General features: G+C 38.5%; 1 protein-coding gene across 2 annotated transcripts; it reads left to right on the forward strand.

The window, feature by feature from the left end:
* pik3r3b (phosphoinositide-3-kinase, regulatory subunit 3b (gamma)) lies at window positions 1-26,023 on the forward strand. Of its 2 annotated transcripts, none has more exons than XM_059341953.1 (9): window positions 1-775; window positions 14,347-14,497; window positions 15,757-15,855; window positions 16,591-16,771; window positions 18,421-18,546; window positions 20,594-20,913; window positions 21,948-22,022; window positions 22,125-22,295; window positions 23,057-26,023. In XM_059341953.1, the coding sequence occupies exons 1-9, from the start codon at window positions 661-663 to the stop codon at window positions 23,253-23,255; spliced, it is 1,437 nt and encodes a 478-aa protein (XP_059197936.1). In that variant the 5' UTR covers window positions 1-660; the 3' UTR covers window positions 23,256-26,023. The 2 variants fall into 2 exon arrangements, with proteins under 2 accessions (XP_059197936.1, XP_059197937.1); XM_059341954.1 differs by lacking the exon at window positions 1-775 and adding an exon at window positions 7,649-7,762.

Raw genomic sequence — 26,023 nt, forward strand, 5'->3', positions numbered from 1 at the left:
GAGAGAGGCGGGGTGTCCAGGAGGGGGGGGGGTCTGATAATGGACTAGTCCAATCAGAATGAGGTCAGAGGAATAATTATCTCACAGTGTTAGATAAGAGTTTATTATGGAGCAGCTGGCTGATATATATTCCACTCTGGTTATATTTCTGTTCAGTCCTGCTGTGTTTTAGTTTAATAAATAGTCCCCCCCCCCCCTGTAGTCTGGTGAGATGGTCTGTCCCGGTCTGAGGCAGCTCCAGATCCCTGTCTGAGGCTCCTGGAGCAGCAGAGACTCGGAGAGGAACGTAGAGCTGGCTTCTACTTTCCACCGGTTCCACTTTTATATTTATAGATCCAGATCCGGATCCAGGGGCCTTCATGAAGAGCCCCAGCTCCGCATCCCTGGTATTATGTGGGAGGCAGCAGCAGCAGCAGCCAGGGGCCCCTCACAGCTCTCTAGTGTCTGAACCAGGGACCCCTCACAGCTCTCTAGTGTCTGAACCAGGGACCCCTCACAGCTCTCTAGTGTCTGAACCAGGGACCCCTCACAGCTCAGACCGGACTCACACCGTCTCAGCCTCTCAGCGCTCTCTTTACGCGGCCGTTTGTCTCTGGAGAATCTTTTTATAAGCTGTTTTTTTTGTTGTGGTGGAGGATCAGTGAGGCTGTTTAAAACAACATGTACAACACGGTGTGGACAGCAGAGAAGGCAGGAGAGGAGGCGGACTGGAGGGACGTCATGATGCCCTACTCCACTGAGCTCATCTTCTACCTGGAGATGGACCAGCCGCCAGGTAAGCTGCGGGCCCGGGGCCAGGGGCCATGCAGGGGCCAGGGGGGGCCGGGGGGCCGGGGGCCGGGCAGGGAGGCAGGCTGGAGCTAGCTGGAGGTGTGTGTGAGAGTGTGTGTTGGTGGAAAGTTTCAGATCCTGCTCCAGGATCAGATCCTCCGGCGGTCCCAGCGACTCTTGGTCCCCTTTTCCTCCAGAGATTTCATGCGTTTTTGGACATTTATGGTGATATTTTATGAGTTTTGGGGCAGTGCATCATTATGTGACATGTAGATTGATAACTAAAGCGACAGAATGCATATTTAGGTTTTTTATTCTGGTTGAGAAGTGTTCAGTAGCCTACTAGAGGACTGATAGTTGTTCAAATCCGTATTTAGCACCATGCATTTATGCTCTTTGGCATCTACTCTCTTCTACATTAGCCTTGCATATTTATTTATTGTCATCAGGAGGTATTTAGAGACATTTTGCATTCAAACCCGACTCTCCTGCCAGCCTCCTGCCCGCTGACAGCCTCTAGAACCGGTCAGACTCAGTCTGTGGCTGCCAGCTGCAGCAGAAACGCTCCTTTGTATGTTTCAGGCTGGTTGGTGGCTGCAGACCTGCTCACACACACACACACACACACACACACACACACACACACACACACACAATAGTCCCGCTAGTCTGAGTCCTCCTCACCATCTGCACATTACAGGAGATGATCAATGAAAAGGCAAAGATGGCAGACAGACAGACAGCCGGAATCATTTTGGGATAAAATGCAACAAAAAGAAACAACCGCAGCTCGTTGGAGCAGATTCTTCCTCTCTGCGACTCATTCCTGCAACAATATGCACATTTTAAATGATATCGCAACAAAATGAGCGTGTAAATGAAGCAGCTCCGTCCCGAAACGAGCCGACAGGGAGAGGGGGGATGGGACAGACAGACCGAGACAGAGACCGAGACAGACCGGACTGTAACCAACCAAACCAGGACTAGAACCTCCGGAGCTCTTTAGACCCAGAGAATCTCTCTCTGGCGCACATTTCTGCGTCTTTGTGCATCTTTCTAACCGACTGTCAGCCCGGATGGAACATGTTTCATTCATTCATTCATTCATTCATTCATTCCTGGTCATTTGACTCTCTCCTCCGCCCCCCTCCGCCCCCCTCCGTCCCCCTCGGTGCGCCGCTGAATGGATCATGGCGCAGATGTGGGACGCGGTCTTGTTTCCAGGAGGCGCTGTTCAACCCGCTCTGCCCCTGGCTCCTTCCTTCCTTTCTTTCTCTTTCTCTTTCTTCCTCTCTTCTGTACAGTTTATTCTGCAGCCAGCCTGCATAATAAAGTGCTCCATTATGTCTTATCTGCTGCAGAGATAATGCACAGAACCCCCCGAGGTTAAAGATCTTTATCATTTCTAACCATTACATCACACTCAGAGCTTTAGAGTGATCCAGGCTGCAGGATGGAGCCACTGGCTGCTTTTACACCTTCATCTTCTGCTCCGTGCTGGTCCCAGTGTGCTGGTCTGTGAGCTGTGCTGGTCCCAGTGAAGTGGACTCTCTCTCTCCTCCTTCTCTTTCTCTTTCTGCTCATTTAAAGTTAACGCCTCCTTTTCTTCCTCCTGGCTGAACAAGAGAAGGATTGATTCTCTTCCTCTCTGTGTTTGACTCTCATTGTGTCACAGCTACAGTACAGTGAATGGACACACACACACACACACACACACACACACACACTGGCTCTTTTTCTGGTGATTCACACACTCAAACTGCTGCTGGACGCTGCTTTATACACTCATTCACTCCCACGTATATATACGGGCTCATTGTCAGCACCAGGAGGAGAGAAACTGCTGGTTTGATCCAGGATTGGTGGTGCGTTCGTGCAGTAAACGATGCATTAAAAGGTTCATTTAGAAGTTGTGAAATCCAGATTTATTGGATCTTTTTGTCGATGCAGAGGGACTTGTGTCGCTCTCTTTGTGTCACCTCTTCTGCCTGAATGAGCTCATCCTGTCTGCTTCTTTTTGTTCCATATTCTCTAACGGAGGCTCCAACGTATGCACAGTCTTTGTCTTATAGAGGACATGTAATATAACAGAGAGAGAGAGAGAGAGAGAGAGAGAGGGAGAGGGAGAGAGAGGGAGAGGGAGAGGGAGAGAGAGAGAGAGAGAGAGAGAGAGAGGAGCGTCCTGCAGCTGTTCATTACAATATTTATTACACTGGAATTGAAAGCCACAGTGACAGTTATAGTGTGTATCTGTGTGTGTGTGTGTGTGTGTGTGTGTGTGTGTTTAGTCTAAAACCAGATCAAACAGTAAATCTGAGGGAAATGATCTTGCTGCATGGACAGATAATTTACCTTGACAAGATTTCTTAAATTAAGATTATTAAATCTAGAAATAAGCATGTTGAACACTTAAAATAAGAAATTAACTCTTAAAACAAGATAAAGTAAAGCTGCCAGCAGTGATGAACTGGCCCGAGCAGAGTGACCTGATCATTATTTGGTTCTTAAAAAAACTTTTTGTGTCTTTTTAATGTCTTTTTTTGTGATTTTACATCTTTTGTGTCTTTTTTTTGGTCTTTTTCTGTCTTTTATGTCTTTTTTGTGTCTTTTATATGTCTTTTGTTGGTCTTTTTTGGTCTTTTTGTGTCTTTTTAGTGTGTTTTTTATGTCTTTTGTTGGTCTTTTTGTGTCTTTTTTGGTCTTTTTGTGTCTTTTTAGTGTCTTTTTGTGCCTTTTAGTGCCTTTTAGTGCATTTTTTGGTCTGTTTGTGTCTTTTTAGTGTATTTTTTATGTCTTTTGTTGGTCTTTTTGTGTCTTTTTTGGTCTTTTGTGTCTTTTAGTGCATTTTTTGGTCTTTTTGTGTCTTTTATGTCTTTTTTGTGTCTTTTTTATGTCTTTTGTTGGTCTTTTTGTGTCTTTTTTTGGTCTTTTTGTGTCTTTTTGTGCATTTTTGGTCTTTTTGTGTCTTTATAGTGTGTTTTTTGTGTCTTTTGTTGGTCTTTTTGTGTCTTTGATGACTTTTTTGTGTCTTTTTTGGTCATTTTTTTACATCTTCTCTGGTCACAAAATGAATGTCTTCTCCTCCTCCCTGCTGGTTTCTTGCATTAAAAAAACAACGTGATGTGAGTGTGATTGTGATCACAAAGGGCAGATTTCTTCCTGATCTATCTGCATTATTATTATGCAACAGCTCTGTAAGTTCCTCTCTCAGCCCAGGAATCATCTAAACGCCCGTCAGCCTTAATGACAATATGATCTGATTATTCTCCTACAAAATGTGCATGTCCAAATTAATGATTTGGAGCCAAATGAAATGAGATGTGAATGATTTCTGGCCTTGCATCGGATATCAATTTCAATCCTTTCCAGTGTAATCTGAGCCATAAAGTGATGTATGATGCAGCCTGCAGAGACCTGGACCAGAGCAGGATTATCAGAGACCTGGACCAGAGCAGGATTATCAGAGATCTCCTACCTGGAGACAAGAGCATGTGGTCAGGAATAATTCATAATTAGCTCTTGAAGAAGCTCTTTGTTCTTCTATAAACGGCTGAAAGCTGCAGCAGCTCCAGGTTGACGAGACTCTACATACACTGTAAAAAATGTTTGTAGAAATAACAGTAAAATTCTGTCAAATACAACAGAAATAGGGCGTAAAATTAAAAATTGTATATCATATACCATATTAGACACTTTTAATTACCGTAAATCAAGGAATAGCACAAAACTTTTACTTTTTTCTGTCATAAACTTGAAGAAACACAGTTTCACTGTAAAAATATAACATTTTCATGCAAAATGTATGGAGAAATACCATGGTGTGGGAATGAATGACACAATTACCCTAAAAATAACAGGATTATTCAGACTAAATGACAGTTTTGATATGTATCTGATATTTACATTTAAATTGAGAATAGAAAACCCACTCACTGTATTTTTTTACGGTGAGGTTCTGGCGACCACAGCTGCCGGTAATTTACCGTAAATTAAACAGATTATTTTTTACAGTGTACACAACGAGGTCATCATGAGGAGAAACACTAATATCACTCAATCTGCAGAGAAATGCAAAAGAATTTCAACTTTATCAAACAATATTTATCAGCAGAGTTTGATCAGTTATTGTGGAGGTGGATATTTGTGTCAGTTTATGACTCTTTTACTGTTTTTATCAAGCAAACAATAGGTTTTTGCCTGGTGTTGATCTTTGTTTTTAAAGGCAGAAATACCAATAAACATTTTTTTTGGTTGCAAGTTCTCAGATGTGAAGATTTGCTGCTTGTCTATTTGCATATTTTTGCAAATTAAATATTTTGACATTGTGGGAAAAACCTTACATCACTGAATCTTTTTAAAAAAAAAATATTTTTTATATGCACAGTTTGCTCAGTTATTGTGGAAGTGATGGATTTGTGTCACTTTACTGTTTTTATCAAGCAGAAAATAGTTTTTTGCCTATTTTTGAGGGACGGAAGTTGTGATTTTAAATCAGTTTGACATAAAGCAGGTTTGTTGAGTCAGATTGAGTTATTCCCAGGGGTATTATTCATTTAAAAATATGTAAATCTATAAAATAATTCGACTTAATGATGACATTTATATTGGTTCACTGGCAGCTGGTTGTCTTTGTGTTCCTATTTTGTTTAAAAAAAGGCTGTTTTAGGCAGAAAAACCAAACATTTTTTGGTTCTTAGATGTGAAGATTTGCTGCTTCTCTGTTTGCATATTATTGCAAATTAAATATTTTGAGATTGTGGACAACACAATATATCACTGAATATTTTCAAGAATGTCCTTTTTGCTCTTTGTTAGTTGCAGGTTGTTATTGTGGAGGTGGATTTGTTGACATGTGTCACTTTAGAGTTCTTTTACTGTTTTTATCAAGTGAAAAATAGTTTTCTGCTTGTTTTTGATGGACGGAAGTTGTGATTTTAAATCAGTTTGACATAAAGCAGGTTTGTTGAGTCAGATTGAGTTATTCCCAGGGGTATTATTCATTTAAAAATATGTAAATCTATCAAATAATTCGACTCAATGATGACATTTATATTGGTTCACTGGCAGCTGGTTGTATTTTCATGCAAAAGGTTAAAAAATACCAAACATTTCTTAGTTGCAGCTTCTCAGATATGAAGATTTGCTGTTTTTTTCTCTTTGCATATTATTGCAGATTAAATATTTTGAGATTGTGGACAAGACAATACATCACTGAATGTTTTCCATTATTTTCTGACATTTTACAGACTATTACTAGATTTAAAGAATGTATTTTTTCTCTGCTCTTTGTGATTATTTATCTGGACTCCAGCAGGTGAAATAAACGTGATTTTAAATCAGATTGATGTCAAATCAGTTTGCATCGCTGCATGTTGAGTCAGATTGAGTTATTCCCAGGGGAAATATTAATTTAAATGCATGTGAATATATCAAATAATTAGACGTAATGGTGACGTTTATATTGTTGCGCTGGCAGCTGGTTGTCTTTGTGTTCCTGTTTTGTTGCAAAATGTTGATTTAGACAGAAAATACCAAACATGTTTCAGTTGCAGCTTCTCAGATGTGAAGATTTGCTGCTTTTCTCTCTTTGCATATTATTGCAAATTGAATATTTTGACATTGTGGACAAGATAATACATCAAAAATGTAATTTTTCTCTGCAGACCTTGCTCTTTGTTAGAGGCCTGTTAGTGTATCTGAGTTATTTTCTGACATTTGACTATTGGACGACTTCTAGATTTAAGCATGTCATTTGTCTCAGCAGAACGTGAAATAAACTTGTGATTTTAAATCAGTTTGCATCGCTGCATGTTGAGTCAGATTGAGTTATTCCCAGGGGAAATATTCATGTAAAGATATGTAAATATATCAAATAATTAGACTTAATGAGTGATATTTATATTGGTGCTCTGGCAGCTGGTTGAATGTGTTTTTCTTTGTGTTCCCGTTTTGTTGCAAAAGGTTGTTTTATGCAAGATTTACTGCTTTTCTGTTTGCAATATGTCAAATTGAATATTTTGACATTGTGGAAAAGCCAATACATGAAAAATGTCATTTTTCTCTGCAGAACTTGCTCTTTGTGTTCCCATTTTGCTGCAAAAAGGTTGTTTTATGCAGGATTTGCTGCTTTTCTCTTTGCATATTATTGCAAATTGAATATTTTGATATTGTGGAAAAGACAATACATACTCTTTGTTAGATGCATGTGCATCTGCAGACTTTCCCTGAACATTGTTCATTATTTTCTGACATTTTACAGACTATTTGACTACTTCTATATTGAAAAAATGTGATTTTTCTCTGCAGAACTTGTTCTTTGTGTTCCCATTTTGCTGCAAAAGGTTGTTGCAGGCAGGATTTGCTGCTTTTCTCTTTGCATATTATTGCAAATTGAATATTTTGACATGGTGGAAAAGACAATACATTGAAAATCTATAGTTCCTCTGCAGAACTTGCTCTTTGTGCATGTTTCTGTGGCCTCCAGCAGTCAGAGAGGTTAAAGCTGCTGCAGACAGTCGACTTGTTGCTGCAGCGTCTCTGCTCCTCTTCCTCTTCCTCTTCCTCTTCCTCTGCTCTCTGAGAGAATCTGTCCCAGGAGGAAGTGATATACCAGCCCATGACTCCTCCTCCTTCCTTTCTTTCTTTCTCTCTGTGGCGAGGCACGCCCCCCCTGCTGCCTCCTGATTGGCCGAGGGGCCGGGCCTCCATTCGGGGGGGGGGGGGGGGGGGGGATTATTTGGCGTGTAGAGTGTGTTAGGATCAGCCTCGCTCTGCTCTTCTCTTCAGTCTGACTGAGCACAGAGCAGGAGGAGGAGGTGGTGGTGGAGGAGGAGGTAGAGGAGGAGGAGAGACACAGAGAGAGAGAGAGAGAGAGAGAGAGAGAGAGAGCAGCAGAGCGAGAGAGAGAGAGAGAAAGAGAAGGAGGGAGGAGGGAAACAGCTGAGAGAGAGTGACAGCATGCAGCTAACGGAGAGAACGATGCTGGAGGACGGTAAGAGACGGACGGACACTTTCTGTCCTTCTCCTGTCTTTCTTTGTCTTCCTTTCTTCCTTTTACACTCTCTGCACATTTATTGAACTGTTTAGGAAATATTCTCTGGACTCACTGAGTGAAATAATCTCTTAAATGTCTTGTTTTGTTCTTGTAGAAAACACACGTTTCCTTTTCTTTTTCTCCTTTTTTCGACATTCTTCTCTGGTTCTTCCTGCAGCGAATGACCCAGATCTCTAAGAGTCTCTGTGCATTTCTATCATTCTTCCTCTCTTGCTTGGTGCTTTTGCATGGAACAGTTTTTGGGGGATTTTGTGCTGCAACAATCCACCAAAAGTTACTTATTAAAAGAAAGGAAAAAGACACATTTTATAGGCTTTGGGACATTGTTAAATTTCACCATTTTATGCCATTTTTTTAAAAGTGTAAATGTTTCGACTCAGAGTGTAAAAGTAACGAGGCTCAGCGCTGTAAAGCTGCTCCTCCATGTGTGAGAGGTGTGTGTGTGTGTGTGTGTGTGTGCTTCCACAGCCGTGACGCTGGAACACACCCACATACTGGAGATCCTCACACACACACACACACACACACACACACACACACACACACACACACACACACACACACACACACACACACCTGCAGCTCCTCACTCTGTCCAGATGTAAAGTTGGAAACAGAACAGATTGAGAAGCAGATTTCTGCAGAACACTTAATCTGAACCACATGCTGCCAGTTTTTTGCAGTAATTTCTCTGCAGTACGTGTGTGTGTGTGTGTGCATGTGTGTGTGTGTGTGTGTGTGTGTGTGTGTGTGTGTGTTAACTCTTGCTGCAGCAGATCTTTGTTAGCGTGCTGCAGCTGATCAGCTGTGCTCGTCTTCATGCTTTGTGTGTGTGAGTGTTTATCATGTGTGTGTCAGTCCGCGCTGACAGTCATTGTTCTGAGGGTCTTCAGCCTGTGTGTGTGTGTGTGTGTGTGTGTGTGTGTGTGTGTGTGGAGCGCTGCTCCTTTGTCTGTGAGGGGGAGGGGGGAGGGGGGCTGGCGGTCCCCTTTGTTCCCTCTCTCTCTCTTGGACTCGTGTGCGTTATAGTTGAGGCTGATTTTTACACATTTAAAGCGATATTGTTGCATATTTTGAACACTTTTCATATTTTCTGGCGCGCTGAGGCGTCGACCTCTGCAGCAGGATGGTTGTCATCACTTAGTTTCACTTGTTTTGTGCAGAAAAGATGTTTCAAAGTGCGGAGAGATAGAAAGTATGGAGGGTTTGTCTGTGCAGGAAAATCTCTCCCTGTTGATTTAATGCTTCTTTAGTGGCTAATGGACCTTTGCAACAAAGGATTTGTGAGTGTGTGTGTGTGTGCGTGCGTGCACGTGCATGCACGTGTGTGTGTGTGTGTGTGTGTGTGTGTGTGTGTGTTTTGCTGCTGCTCATTGTCCTGTTGTTGCTCACAGTCGTGCGAGAAGTCTTTGGCAAGTAGTGGTCGTAGTTTTTAATGTTCAATTTAATCAGTTTTAGTCATTTCATAATGCAACATGATCACATTTTCACCTGTTTTTGGTTCTTTGTGCAGCTTTTGATGCATTTTATGTCATTTTAAAAGCTTTTTTGTTGTGTTTTTTTGCAATGTTTCTCATGCAACTTGAGGAAATTTAAGAAATATTTCAGATTTTAGTGGCTAATCAATGAAGACAAATAAATATTTGATAATTTGCTAATAAAACTAATAACTAGCTGCAGCCCTACTGACCCACCTATTGTCCTTTGAGATACTGTTACTGTCCTTTGTGTGACAACACACACACACACACACACACACACACACACACACACACACACACACACACACACACACACACACACACACACACACTTATAGCAGTGTGTTAAAACAAATTATGTTTTTCCTATTTTTTTCTGTTTGCATGAACATTATCAGTTGCATAAAAGTTTTATTTTATCATGAGGTGAGTTTCCACTCTTGCCTAGTTGTTAATATTAAAATTAATCAGTTTTAGTCATTTTATAATGCAACAAAGTCACATTTTCACCTGTTTTAGGTTCTCTTGATGCATTTTATATCATTTTAAAAGCTTTTTGTTGTGTTATTTTGCAATGTTTGTCATGCAACTTCAGGAAATTTAAGAAAAATGTGAGATTTTTCGTGACTAATCAATAAAGCCAGAGGCATATTTGATTAATTGCTAATTAGAATAATAATTACCTGCAGCCCTACTGACCCACCTATTGTCCTTTGTGTGACAACAACACACACACACACACACACACACCACACACACACACACACACACACACACAAAGTTTTATTTCATCATGAAGTGAGTTTCCACTCTTGAAGTCCTTGGGGAGCGCACATGGATGTGTGTGTTTCTGTGTGTGTGTGTGTGTGTGTGTGTGTGTAAAGTGCTGACGGAGGGGAACAGTGCAGCTGCAGAATGACAGCTTTGGCTGCAGCAACTGACTGACTAACTGACGTGAAGGAGGAGGAGGAGGAGCAGGAGGAGCAGGAGGAGCAGGAGCAGGAGGAGGAGGAGGAGGAGGAGGAGGAGGAGGAGGAGGAGAGGAAAAAGTGAGAGAACAAAGAGCAGCGGAGGAGTCAGAAGCTGAACCTCCTCTGCTGTTATTGTTTCTGACCAGTGAACCTCCTTTAAGGAGTCTCGTCAGCTGGTTCCAGTTTCTCTGCTCAGGAAACACAGAAAACTGATCTCAGTGCACCTGTTTGGAGATTTAAATATGAATATTGACTCCAGGAATCTTCTCAACAGTGTAACTGGGACAAAAGAAGATAATAAGAGTCAGCGCTGCGCCCCCTGGTGGCTGTAGAGACACGAGCAGCTTTTTCATTCTACTCAGATTAGTTTTGATTTGACAGATTCATGCAAAAGAAGCAAAAAGCAGCAAATCTGATTATTAAAACCTTCAGTTACGTTTAATAAGCTTGTGCGCTGTAAAAAATGTTTGTAGAAATTACAGTAAAACTTCAGATCATCAGATGCATCAGAAATAAAGTGTAAAATTAAAATTTTAATATTACCGTAGTAGACACTTTTAATTACCGTAAATCAAAGAATAGAACAAAACTTTTATACTGTAGAAAACAGTTTTTTTCATGTAAAAGTAAAGGAGAATTACCATGATGTCACAAGGACACAATAACCCTAAAAATAAAGGGACTAGTCAGAATAAATTACTGTTTTTTTGCTAATATTTACATTTTAATTTACAGGAGAAAATCCACCTAATTTTTTTTTATATTCAGTCAACAGGTACAAAATATCACAGAGTCTTTATTTGTATTAATATATTTATTATTATTATTATTATTATTATTAATAACTAACCAGTGATTAAAAAACTTTGTTATTTTTGTCTTTTTATGCATCAAACAGCAAAAAAACGTTCAATAACTATTTAACTAATTCATTCCCATATTTATTGACTTTATATGTTTAAACTGTGTTTTCATTTCAAAATCAATGAGTTAATGTGTTATTTCTGCATGCATAAAGAAGATAAAAAGTATTCAGAAATATATGAGCTGAGAGAATATTGGACTAATATTGCAGAAACATGACTCCACTTATAATAACAGTAGTAGTTTTGCTCTTTGTTTGCAAACTTTAACTTGTTTATCATATTATTTAGATTTTATAATGTCAGGTTGTGATTCAGCTGGTTCTGCTGCCCCCTAGTGGCCAAAAACACCTTTAATATCATATTTTACTATAGAAACATGATTAGGTCTGCAGGTTTAGAATGCAAACAAATCAAACAATAACATATATAATGTATATCTGTGTGTGTGTGTGTGTGTGTGTGTCTGTCTGTGTGCGGTGTGGGGACCGTGAGTAATGAGCGAGCTGAAGCTGAAGAAGTCAGATCATGTAGCAGATCATTTCTCCAGCCTCATTCAGCAGCTCTCCCTGTGCATTGTGGGAATTCCCCTGTCAGTTCTCTGTCAGCCGTGTGTGTGTGTGTGTGTGTGTGTGTGTGTGTTCTGTCTGGTAATTCGTGCGGCCAGAATGTTTTCCGGGACGCTCCGGTGGCATCACGGCGAAACATTCATCAGCGGACTTTCCCTCTTTTAAAAAGCAACAGTGTGTGTGTGTGTGTGTGTGTGTGTGTGTGTGTGTGTGTGTGTGTGTGTGTGTGTCCCTGTGTGTGTGTGTGTGTGTGTGTGTATAAACTGATTTGTGATGTAGCAGCTCTCCAGTAATTACACTGCTGTTCCTTAAACTGTATCCAGATGTGCCTGGAGACTTGTAAACCTTCGTCTGCTCCTGTGTGTGTGTGTGTGTGTGTGTGTGTGTGTGTGTGTGTGTGTGTGTGTGTGTGTGTCTGTGTGTGTGTGTGTGTGTGTGTGTGTGTGTGTGTGGGTCATATTGAGGCGAACTTGGCAGCAAACGCAGCAGCTTCTGTTTGCTATTTTATTTCTTATTTTCATGCCATTTCAATTATTTATTCTTGTTTGTGATATTTTTATACCTTTTATACTTTTATTGTCCTCAAGTTCTTTTTGTTGTTGTTGTTGTTCTAAATTGTTTTATGCACCAATAGGAGCTGCACTCTAGTTCCATTGTGTTGTAAACAATGATAATAAAGGCTATTATATTCTATTATATTCTATTTAAAGGTGCAGTCTGAGATTATAATGTCTACAAAGTGTCTCCTCATATTTAAAACACAGAGTTCAGTAGGAAACATGCATTTAAAACCATGAAACATATCACAGTGATCTGCACAAAGGTTAGATTTATTTGCAAATAATGTAATAAATGATGGTTTATTAGTAAAGTTCTTATTGTTTCATATGTTGTGTTGTCGTGGAAACAAATATATGATGTCAAAATCATGTCAGAGAAGTTTTGAGCTGTTGGTTCAGAAGAAGCTGACTGGTCAGAATGAAACAGATCATTATTAGAGTCTGTAGTTTAACTTTCCTGTTTATTTAAGAGAAGAAGCCAGATGTTCCTGATGTTTAATGATGTTTAAAGACAAACAGCTGCACACAAACTAAATCAGATAAAGTCTAAAAGTGGCAGAATGATGTTTGAGTGAAAGTTATTCTCTGCAGCTTCTGTTCAATGAGCATTTCTGCTGTTGTTTATTGCTCAATTTCCACAAAATCAATACAAATTAGATTTAGAAAATGCACATTTTCTTCTCAGTGTGCTGTGTGAGATACTTTTTATTGTTTCGGGTCTGACGAGGCTGCACAGTGATTTATTAATGTCATCTGACTCTTAATTTACTTTACTAAAATATGTGCAATTTTCTCACATACTTGATTATTAATTGAAATAATAATAAAAACAATAATAATACATTTTATTAATAGAGCGCTTTACAAGATACTCAAAGACATTTTACAGTGAAAATGCATCACAAATAAAAACAAACAATTCAAATCAGCAACATTAAAAGCAGTTTTGAACAGGTTTTGACAAGTTTTTTGAAGGTTTTTGGATGTAAACAGTAAAATCCCACTTTGTACAGAGAGAGATTTATTATTTATTATTCCTAAACATTTAATCCAAATGGCTATAATTTAATGGTTTGATTGTGCAAACTGTCTTTTTAATTTAGATTTAGAACAAAAATAGACATTTAAAAGATGAATTCACTTAGTTAGCGCAGAGAATATTTCTTTAGTTTTTTGGGAGAGAGTTCCTGTTGAGATTAATAAATGAACTTATGAGCCAATAATGTAATATGTTGTTAAAAAATAAAAGGCAGCAGTCAAAAACATGATGCAGAGAAAACTCCAGGAGGTCAAAGTGAAGTTTAACCTGCTGAGATAAGAATCAGCAGCAGGTTTATTCTGCAGACGATGAGTTCAAAGACACCAGAAACTGAAGGAAACAAGAGTGTTTGCACTGAAAAAAACTATTTTCTCAGGAGCTGTGTGTGTGTGTGTGTGTGTGTGTGTGTGTCTATGTATGTTTGTGTGTGTGTGTGTATGACAGAATAATTACTGTCTGATGAGTTCAAAGACACCAGAAACTGAAGGAAACTGAAGTTTTTTCAGGAGCTGAAGTGTCACTGACTCTCTGCTTTAATGCTCCTGTGTGTGTGTGTGTGTGTGTGAGTGCGTGTGTGTGTGTGTGTGTGTCTATGTGTGTGTGTGTGTGTGTGTGTGTGTGCGTGTGTGTGTGTGTGACAGAATAATTACTGTGATGATGTATGGTGTGTATGTGTCATGCCTGTGTTTGTCTGTGTGATTAATAACAATCCGCTGCGTGCTGCGTTTGTGTGCAGGAATAAAAGCAGCTTCTGTGTCACAATTTGCATATGAAGTGTGTGTGTGTGTGTGTGTGTGTGTGTGTGTGTGTGTGTGTGTGTGTGTTTGCATGTTCGGGGGTGAATCCTGCAGCTTCTTCTTCTGCTGTAATTATTTGTGCGAAGCTGAATTCCACAGTGAAGAGATGAAACGTGTTCAGACTGTAACGTAGTGAAGGAGTTTAACAGTCAGGATGAAATGAGGTCAAACTGGATGGTAACTAATCATCTCCTCCTCTTCCTCCTCCTCCTCTTCCTCCTCCTCCTCTTCCTCTGTGCAGCTCTTCCTCCGAAGCCGGCCAAGCCCCAGCAGCCTTCCTCCTCCTCCTCCTCCTCGGTGGGGGGAGGAGGAGGCAGCAGCAACGGCTCCAAGGAGGGAGGAGCAGCAGGGTCCCTGCAGGAGGCCGAGTGGTACTGGGGGGACATCTCCAGGTACACACACACACACACACACACACACACACACATACATACATGTCTTTAATAGTTGTGAGGACCACCACTTCCCCTAGCCCAACACACACATTTCAGGGTTTACCATCTCTGTTAGGACCTTCCCTGAAATTCATACAGATGATTAATTAAGGCCTTTAGAGGCTATCCTAGCATTTTCTTTGTGAGGACTGGAAAAAATGTCCTCACAACTACAAATGTCCTCACAATGTTGGTATTCTGCCAAGGGTTGGTCCTCACAACTATATGAAGACAAACACATACACACACAAAGTTAAAACTGTTAAATATAGGAGTTGAAACCACCTCTGTGGCTTAAAATGGGATAAAAAGTCAATTCCAGACACACACAACAGGGATAAGATGCCATTAAGAGTGTTAAAAGTGTTAACTTGCTTAAAATGACAGATTTCTTTGGGTTCCACATTTAAATTCAGACATTTAAACTCCTGAGTGATACATGTGGGCCGTTTATCACAGAAAACATTCATTAATACATTTATACATGTACTTAGGAGACAATAGGTCCAAATAAAACTCTGCCAAATTAAGCTTGTTTAGTGAATAATAACAGTTCTCATCTGTTGTTTATTCTCACTTTAAAGTAATTGATAATAAATATATCAAATTGTTCAAATATTGGCATTTTCTGCAAAAGTCTCACACCAGCTGGGTTCTATTTGAACTATCTGTGTGGAAAAGTATGTGAATGTGGTGCAGGATGAGTAAAGTTGGCTAGAAACTTGGTCCCTTGAAGTATTTTTGTGTATTAAACTTGTATTTTATAATAGCTAGGAGAGAGAAACAGGAGTATGGGGCAGGTAAAGTGCAAACTGTGGTCCTTGAACGCAACCTTTTGTGTGTTTTTTGTCCATATCAGGACACTTCAAAGGTTCAAACCGTCCTTTAATTGTCGTCTTGGTTTTTCTGCTTACCAGCTCAGAGAAAAAGAACAAAAAGCGAGAACACTAATGTTTATAATGTTACAGTGTTGTTCCAGAGGATCATTTCTGCAGGTTTCTGACTGTGTTCTGCACAGAAACACTGAAATATGCACATTAATAATGTAGTAATCAGTAAATACTGTAAACAGGAACAGAAATCCTTTTGATAAACCTGTAAAAGTGATGATTCTACATGTGTGTGAGCTGTGTGTTTCTTCTCCTGCTGCTTCAAAAACCACTGAACCAACTCTAACTGTGTGTTGTTGTTGTTGTTGTTGTTGTTGTTGTTGACAGGGAGGAGGTGAACGATAAGCTCCGGGACATGCCTGACGGGACCTTCCTGGTGCGGGACGCCTCCACCAAGATGCAGGGAGACTACACCCTCACTCTGAGGTAACAAATGGAAATAAAGACGTGAGGCTGGACCAAGGTTATTATAGTTAACGAACACTAACCAAATAACCAAAACTAGAATTGAAAAAACATTTTCGTTAACTGAAATAAAAATAAAAACTAGAGTTTTTAAAAAAACGATAACTAACTGAAACTGTATTTTGTGGTTACAAAACTAACTAAAACTAACTAAAATTATAGTGAAAATGTCCTTAGTTTTCGTTTTTGTCAACTTTTTTCATTCATAATTCAGTGTTTCTATTTGAACATGCAACACATGGTGAATATGTTTACTGAGACTGGGATGTTTACACTAGAACCAAAATACAAAACAGTTAATAACCTTATTGGGGCTGAGATGATAAACCAAAGGAAATAAAGGAAACATTTATTATGACCTCTTTGAATCTGGCACCAACACATAGCCCATTACAAAAAAACTAAAACTAACAATAAAACTAATAAAAACTAAACTAAAACTAAGCATTTTCAAAAACTAAAAACTAAACTAAAACTAGAAAACTCACTCTAAAAACGAACTAAAACTAACTGAATTTGAAAACAAAAATTCACAACGAAATTAAAACTAAAACTAATGAAAAATCCAGAACTATTCTAACCTTGGGCTGAACCAGGAGCTGCTGGAGGAGGTTCAGGAGGATCTTCTGCTTCAGCGTTTCTCCATGAATGTGATGATATTTACTTGTTGTTGTTGTTGTTGTGGTGGTGTTCCAGGAAAGGAGGGAACAACAAGCTGATCAAGATCTACCACCGGGACGGGAAGTACGGTTTCTCCGACCCGCTGACCTTCTGCTCCGTGGTGGAGCTCATCAGCCACTACAGACACGAGTCCCTGGCCCAGTACAACACCAAGCTGGACGTCAAGCTCATGTTCCCCATCTCACGCTTCCAGCAGGTACACACACACACACACACACACACACACACACACACACCGTCCTGCAACATGCACACCTGCACACACATTGTGATTTCTCTTCTATGTTAGTTTTATATTTTTATCAGCACAATGATTCTGTTTTCTGAACTGGATGTCACTCTCTGCAAATGTTTTGACATTTAAACAGACACAATATACACTCCTGCACACACACACACACACACACACACACACACGCACACATGCACACACACACACACACACACACACAATATACACACCTGCACACAACACACACCTGCACACACACACACACACTATCCTGCAACATACACACCTGCACACATGCACACAACATACACACCTACACACACCTGCACACAACATATACACACCTGCACACAATATATACACACCTGCACACAACATATACACACCTGCACACACACACACACACACACACTATCCTGCAACATACACACATGCACACAATATATACACTTACACACACACCATCCTACAACACATACATGCATCCTACAACATAAACACCTGCACACAATATACACAATAAATAACTTAAACTGCATCACCTGGTCAGACAAAATCACACCCCATCCTGCAGCACACACACACACACACACACACACACACACACACACACACACACACACACCCCATCCTGCAGCACACACTGGGCCTCATGCAGCAACATTCCCTTATATTTAATTGTTTATTATTGACAATAGTTGTTTATTAGAAGTTGTGCCTGAGAATCAGAGCGATGGCACCAAAAGAGCTGCAAGAAGAAGAAAAAAACCCCAAAAAACACGTTTTCTTCTCCTACGTGTCTTCCAGACAGTTATGGAAGATGATCTACAGTTGTGAACAGTTTCATCTGGGAACGTTACTCAGAATAAAACTGTTCTTACATGCAACTGTAATAGTTTTAACAGAAGTCCCTTTTATTAATCTTTCTCCAACATGTGAAACACCTTCCCAACCAGCTCCCTGTTTAACCCTCAGCCCTCCCAGTGCTCCCAGTAGCTGTTGCTGGTTGTTTCCACTCTAAACTGCAGCGGCAGCAACATCTCGTCTCTCTGAGATGTTGCCCTGGTTGCCCAGGTTGCCCTGGTTGCCCTGGTTGCCGTGCTGCAAAGTCTCACATCAGCTGGGCTCTACTTAAAATACTTGTGTGTTAAAGTATGTAAATGTGGTGCAGGATGAGAAAAAATATATTTATAGGCCAGAAAAAAACACATTTTTCACAATATGGGACCTTTAAAGTATTCTTTGTGTTTCATTAGAATGATGTTTCAGTGAAAGTGATTCTCTGCAGCCTCTGTTCAACCGCTCAATGTGCATTTCTGCTGTTGTTTATTGCTCAATTTCCCCTCAATCAATACAAATTAGATTTAGAAAATGCACATTTTCTTCTTCGTGTGCTGTATAAAATACCTTTCAAACGTTTAGGGCCACACGGAGCTGCACAGTGATTAATAAAAAACATGTAAAGGCCAGAAAAAACTCATTTTTTACACTAGAGGACCTTTAAAGTATTTTAGGTATATTAATGTTTATTTTACTTGAACTCTTTACTCCTCCTGACTTGAGTTTCATCTCTAACTCTTCTCCTTTGTCCTCCTCCTGCTCCTCCTCCTCAGGACCAGCTGGTGAAGGAGGATAATATTGATGCTGTGGGGAAGAAGCTGCAGGAATACCACAATCAGTACCAGGAGAAGAGCAAAGAGTACGACCGGCTCTACGAAGAATACACCAAGACCTCTCAGGTACCAGCACACTTTATTCTGATAGAACTACACTGTAAAAAACCAGATCAAACAGTAAATCTGAGGGAAATGATCTTGCTGCATGGACAGATAATTTACCTTGACGAGATTTATTAAATTAAGATTATTAAATCTAGAAATAAGCATGTTGAACACTTAAAATGAGGACGACATCACCACTGGAAGTCTTTTTGGGTAATTTTGCGTCTTTTTTGTCATTTTACATAATTTTTTTGTCATTTTGTTTTTTGTGTGTCATTTTCGTTAAATTTTACATATTTCTTTTGTAATTTTACATAATTTTTTTTTGTCATTTCACATCCTTTTTGATCATCTTGGATTAAAATCACAAAAAAGACATAAACAAGACACAAAAAGACCAAAAATAGACACAAAAAAGACCAAAAAAAAGACAAAAAAAACCACAAAAAAGATTTTTAAAAAAGACCAAAAAAAGACACAAAAATATGTAAAATCACAAAAAAAGACTGGCAGCTTTCATTTATCTCTTCTGTACATTTTTTTGTCTTTTTTGGTCATTTTGTGACAAAAAGACCAAAAAAAGACACACAAAAAAGACACAAAAATACCAAAAAAATACAAAAAATACACAAAATGACAAAAAAAGACACAAAAAAGACACAATAGAAGACACAAAAAGATGCAAAATCACAAAAATGACATAAAAAGACAAAAAAAAAGTGTTTTTAATCTTGGTAAGAACCAAATAATCATCAGGTCACTCTGCTCGGGCCAGTTCATTTCTGCTGGCAGCTTTAATTTATCTGGTTTAAGAGTTAATTTATTATTTTAAGTGTTCAACATGCTTATTTCTAGATTTAATAATCTTAATTTAATAAATCTTGTCAAGGTAAATTATCTGTCCATGCAGCAAGATCATTTCCCTCAGATTTACTGTTTGATCTGGTTTTAGACCTTTAGATTTACTGTTTGATCTGGTTTTAGACCTTTAGATTTACTGTTTGTTCTGGTTTTAGACCTTTAGATTTACTGTTTGATCTGGTTTTAGACCTTTAGATTTACTGTTTGATCTGGTTTTAGACCTTTAGATTTACTGTTTGATCTGGTTTTAGACCTTTAGATTTACTGTTTGATCTGGTTTTAGACCTTTAGATTTACTGTTTGATCTGGTTTTAGACCTTTAGATTTACTGTTTGATCTGGTTTTAGACCTTTAGATTTACTGTTTGATCTGGTTTTAGACCTTTAGATTTACTGTTTGATCTGGTTTTAGACCTTTAGATTTACTGTTTGATCTGGTTTTAGACCTTTAGATTTACTGTTTGATCTGGTTTTAGACCTTTAGATTTACTGTTTGATCTGGTTTTAGACCTTTAGATTTACTGTTTGATCTGGTTTTAGACCTTTAGATTTACTGTTTGATCTGGTTTTAGACCTTTAGATTTACTGTTTGATCTGGTTTTAGACCTTTAGATTTACTGTTTGATCTGGTTTTAGACCTTTAGATTTACTGTTTGATCTGGTTTTAGACCTTTAGATTTACTGTTTGATCTGGTTTTAGACCTTTAGATTTACTGTTTGATCTGGTTTTAGACCTTTAGATTTACTGTTTGATCTGGTTTTAGACCTTTAGATTTACTGTTTGATCTGGTTTTAGACCTTTAGATTTACTGTTTGATCTGGTTTTAGACCTTTAGATTTACTGTTTGATCTGGTTTTAGACCTTTAGATTTACTGTTTGATCTGGTTTTAGACCTTTAGATTTACTGTTTGATCTGGTTTTAGACCTTTAGATTTACTGTTTGATCTGGTTTTAGACCTTTAGATTTACTGTTTGATCTGGTTTTTAGACCTTTAGATTTACTGTTTGATCTGGTTTTTAGACCTTTAGATTTACTGTTTGATCTGGTTTTAGACCTTTAGATTTACTGTTTGATCTGGTTTTTAGACCTTTTCATCAGTGAAAAGAGAAACTAGATGAGTGTTTCCTGTTCGCTCACTCTCTCCTCCTCCTCCTCCTCCTGCTCCTCCTCCTCCTCCTCCTGCTCCTGCTCCTCCTCCTGCAGGAGATCCAGATGAAGCGTACGGCCATCGAGGCGTTCAACGAGACCATAAAGATCTTCGAGGAGCAGTGCCACACCCAGGAGCGCTACAGCAAAGACTACATCGAGCGTTTCCGCCGCGAGGGCAACGACAAGGAGATCGAGAGGATCCTGATGAACTACGAGAAGCTCAAGTCTCGACTCGGGGAGATCCACGACAGCAAGGTGCGACTAGAGCAGGACCTGAAGACACAAGCCATGGACAACCGCGAGACGGACAAGAAGATGAACAGCCTGAAGCCAGACCTCATCCAGCTCCGCAAGATCAGGGACCAGTACCTCGTGTAAGAACTAAACACACTGATTATAAGACAATACAGTCATGGAAACAGTTATTAGAGCCTTGTTTTCTTCTGTTTATGGTTCATTTTAATGTCTGGTTCAACTAAAGGTTCATTTGTTTGGACAAATATAGAAAAATAGACACAAATTGACCAAAAATAGATGTGAAAATGATCAAAAAGACCCAAAATGACAAAAAATAGATGCAAAAATGAACAAAAAAGACTCAAAATGACAAAAAATAGATGCAAAAATGATCAAAAAAGACACAAAATGACAAAAAATAGATGCAAAAATGATCAAAAAAGACACAAAATGACAAAAAACAGATGCAAAAATGAACAAAAAAGACTCAAAATGACAAAAAACAGATGCAAAAATGACCAAAAAAGACACAAAATGACAAAAAACAGATGCAAAAATGAACAAAAAAGACAAAAAATAGACTTTTTACCAAATTTTTGGTAATTTTGTGTCCTTTTTTGGTAATTTGTAAGTATATTTTTCTGTCTTTTTTTAGTCATTTTCACATCTACAGTCATGGAAACACTCTTGATAATAACCCAACTTATTACCAATAAAACCATGTTATATGTCAATAGATTTTGTTTTGTTTTTATAGTATGTTTTGGGGAAAAGTTGACAAAATGTCAGACCTATCGTATCTACAATCACTGTGTTATTACTATGTTATGATTATTCTTATTAATGATTTTCATTTATTATGTATATGAATGGAAAAGGTAATTTTTACATCTATTTTTGTCATTTTGTGTCTTTTTTTTAGTCATTTTCACATCTACACTCTTAATAACCCAACAAAAAAGATGTAAAATGACCATAAAAGACACAAATTGACCAAGAAAAATACACAAAAGACGTATAATAACCAATAAAAAGTTGACAAAATGTCAGGCCTACTGTATATATTACTATATTATGATTATTCTTCTTAATGATTTTCATTTATTCTACATATATATTTATATAAAGTGTGTTCTAGTGGTACTAATGTCTGCTTCTCTGTTTTCTGTAGCTGGCTGAATCACAAAGGAGTCCGTCAGAAACGGATCAACGACTGGCTCGGGATCAAGAACGACAACACCGACGAGTGAGTTTCTCTTCTCCTCAACGTCTTTCTGGTTATTAACCAGTTAAACCAGAGTCCTGACTCACTGTGTGTGTGTTACTGTGTGTGTGTGTGTGTGTGCAGAGGCTACTTTGTGAGCGAGGAAGACGAGAACCTTCCTCACTACGAGGAGAAGAGCTGGTTCGTGGGAGATCTGAACCGGACGCAGGCGGAGGAGCTGCTGATGGGGAAACCAGACGGAGCGTTCCTGATCCGGGAGAGCAGCAAGAAGGGCTGCTACGCCTGCTCCGTCATGTGAGGACACACACACACACACACACAGCACACAGCACACACAGCACACACACACACACACACACACACACACACACACACACACACAGCACACACACAACTCTGTTACACAACACGCTGTAGAGGTCCGGGGGTCTCCACGGGTCATTAAAGTTAAATAATTTTGTGTCTATTTAGTCATTTTGTGGGGTTTTTGGGTAATTTTGTGTCTTTTTTTAATGATTTTGTGTGTTTTTTGGTAATTTTGTGTCTTTTTAAAATAATTTAGTGTCTTTTTTTGGTAATTTTGTATTTTTTTAAAATAATTTAGTGTCTTTTTTGGTCATTTTGTTTCTTTTTTAAGTAAATGTGTGTCTTTTTTAAAAATTACAAAATTATCTAAAAAGGAAACAAAATTTTAAAAAGACACAAAATGTGTCTTTTTAAAATTTTGTTTCCTTTTTAGATAATTTTGTGTCTTTTTTTAAATTAATTTTGTGTCCTTTTTTTGGTCATTTTGTGTCTTTTTTGGTCATTTTATTTCCTTTTTAAGTAATTGTGTCTTTTTTTAAATAATTTTGTGTCTTTTTTGGTAATTCAGTGTCTTTTTCTGGTCATTTTGTTTCTTTTTTTGGTCATTTTGTGTCTTTTTTGGGGTCATTTTGCGTCTTTTTTAATAATTCTGTGTATGTTCTGTGTATCCAGCTGCCCCCAGGTAATTTTTTGTAAGTTTGCGTCCCCTGATTTAACCCCTTCCTCTCTCTGTCTGTTTGTCTCCTCAGTGTGGAGGGGGAGGTGAAGCACTGCGTGATCTACAGCACGCCGCGCGGCTTCGGCTTCGCCGAGCCGTACAACCTGTACAGCAGCCTGAAGGAGCTGGTGCTCCACTACCACCACACCTCGCTGGTGCAGCACAACGACTCGCTCAACGTGCGCCTCGCATACCCCGTCTACGCACAGATGCCCTCCGGACGCAGATGAAGCCCCGCCCACCTACCCACCGGACACGCCCCCTCAGAGCTGGGGGGTACGGGGGGACGGGGGGGGGGTCGGTTTTAAAGCGACACAGACCCCGTAAAGATAGAAACAAATAAAAAACACTTGCTGCAACACACACGTCAGCCACCTTGGAGTTTATATATTTTTACAAGAACATTTTCGGAGGGCATTCTTTCTAAAGACTGCTTGATTTGCACAAGGAAGTTTTAAATGTTTGTGAATGTGAAAAAAAAAAATAAGCGACGGAAGGAGGAAAGGAAGGAGGAAAGGAAGGAAGGAGGCGTCAGAGTTTCAGGTCGACCCGCTGCTACCTAAACTCAGCTCAGAACTTTTTACCAGAAACTCAGAAAAAAAACACACGGAAAGACGACGAAGACGACGATGAAACATTCCCGATTCTTTTCTTTTCTTTTCTTTTCTTTCTCACCTCAGATGATTCTGTTTTGTCGTTTCTTGTTTTTGATCTTTCTGTTTGAGGAGATGATGATGATGATGATGATGATGATGATGTCTGTTCTCTGTCCCTCTCCGTACGGAAGAAAAAGCAAAATAATGTAGCATAAATAAGAAGACAACGGACACTTTGAACGTGTTCCTCCATTAGAAGCTGCTGAAGGGGTACCGGGGGGGTTGGAGGGGGGTTTGGGAGGGGCACAGCGACACAACCGTTTTGTATCTTACAGAAGGACGAAGGCTTGCTTTTCTACTAACTGTAGAGGGGTTTTTGTATTCTTTTGCTTTGCTGGAACTTAGTGTTTTGTTGTTGTTTTTTGTTGCCAATGTTGTAAACAACAAACAGATCCGAACCAGAGACCAAAGTAGAGAGGAGACGGAGGAGTTTTATTACTTTATTCTTTCTGTTTCTGAATGGAGAAAAGGTGGAAGGAGAGCAGATGAATGGTGTGTTTGAGAGACCACACATAAAAAAAAAAAAAAAAAGAGTTTTGGGCCACGTGCTTGTGCACCAAATCGCCTTTTTTTGGAAAAACCAAATGGTACGAAAACAAACAAATAAACAAACAAATAAACGCCTCGAAGCACTTAAAGCACTCTGAGACACCAGCAGTCACTCAAACTGGAGCTTAAACTTCATAAATATTCTCTTTAAAGTCAATAAAAGAGATAATAAAGTCATGTAAAAGACAAAAATGTAAAAAATGAATAGAATAAAGTCTATTCAAGCCAAAAAAAATTGGGAAGGAAGAGAAACAAGCTTAAGTTTATCAAGAATAATGTGCAACTAAAATGAAAGTTTTGAGGATTTACTGCTTTGTTTTATAGACTATTCTGTCCTACAAAGTCTAACTGCAGTAACTACATTTGAATTTTAACTAAAAATGAACTCCTTGGTGTTTGTTTTATCTTGTGACAAAGTTTGAGATTTAAATTTTGCTTTATTTCAGAGAAATAATGATATAAAAACCACAAAATCCAACTGAAAACCAAAGCTAACCTTTGATTGTGATACACTGAAGCCTTGTATTTCTTCATCGTGTTGAATAGTGAAGACAAGAATAATAGACATTAAAGAAGTAAAAATGTGAGATAACATTATATTAAGACTAAAATATAACAATTCTTTGTAATATTAGGTCTAAAATGCACAAATCTTTTAAAAAAGAGTTGTTAACCACTTTTAAATCCACTGATAACAAAATCAATTTGTTTATTCACTGAAAACAAAATATAAAACTCATGATTTTTTAGCATAACAATGTAGAAATAAGTGTCATATCACTTACTAACACATTTGTCTGCTCAGTTAAAAAACGTTAAAAAAAACTTCTCAGTTTAACCTTTTGTTAGTTACTGCAGTTAGACTTTGTAGGACAAAAACGTGTCTAAAAACAAGATAAAAACACTAAATCTGAGGGAAAAGTTACTCAAAACAAGTGAAATTATTGATACTTGACAAGATTTCTAGAATTCAGATTGTTAATGCTAGAAATAAGATTAAAGTTAAACACTTAAAATAAGAAATTAACTCTCAAAACAAGATAAATTATCCAACTTTGTAAGAAATGTGCAGTGTAGAGTAACTTATTCAGTGAGAACACAATTATTCTGGTGTTTTTGTCCATTTTATCAACTTTTTTCCACTTTTGAGTCCAGTATTTCCACAGACTTGTTGTGTTCTGCCGGCAGTTAGATATTAAATATTAAATATTGGCTTTAAACAGCGTTTTGTGACTGTATGAAGGACTCTCAGAGTGCTGCGTTCACTAATGTTTCATTTCAACATTTAGTGAAGAAAAGGAGGCTGAAACATTTTATGTGTGGTTTATAAACAACGAGAGAAAGATGAATATGAATATATGGTGATAAACTGGGACTGTTTGTTGTGTTTTTGTAACAAAACCTTCAGAAATAATAAGCTTTGATAAGATGTTTTATGTGTCACAGAGAGCAGAAGCTGAAGACGATGCAGGCTTTAGAAGAAAATACTGAAAACTTGAAAGAACGTGCAATCTATCTATCGATTTATTAATATTAATATTAATGTGAGCGTCGGCAGAGATCCACAGATAATAATAATAATCAGAGACGTGACGACACTTCTCTCTGCCTGATCGCTTCCTTTTTCCTTTTTTCTTTTGGTACTATTTCCTTTTTTTCCAGTTTGTTTTGAACTCAGAACTTGTTGTCGGTGCTCGACTTTCTAACCAGTGAAACTTTTTCTGTCAAAGACTTTAAACAAAAAGCATCACACAATAAAAAACATCTTCAAAACGTGGAGAGAAAAACACAAA

This window comes from Centropristis striata, chromosome 9 (genome assembly GCF_030273125.1).
Source record: "Centropristis striata isolate RG_2023a ecotype Rhode Island chromosome 9, C.striata_1.0, whole genome shotgun sequence".
NCBI lineage: Eukaryota > Metazoa > Chordata > Actinopteri > Perciformes > Serranidae > Centropristis > Centropristis striata.

Coding starts and splice junctions, on each gene's coding strand:
- pik3r3b (XM_059341953.1), top strand. CDS start 661: ATGTACAACACGGTGTGGACAGCAGAGAAGGCAGGAGAGGAGGCGGAC. Junction 20,914..21,947: donor ATCAGGGACCAGTACCTCGT/GTAAGAACTAAA, acceptor TGTTTTCTGTAG/CTGGCTGAATCACAAAGGAG. Junction 22,296..23,056: donor TGCTACGCCTGCTCCGTCAT/GTGAGGACACAC, acceptor TTGTCTCCTCAG/TGTGGAGGGGGAGGTGAAGC.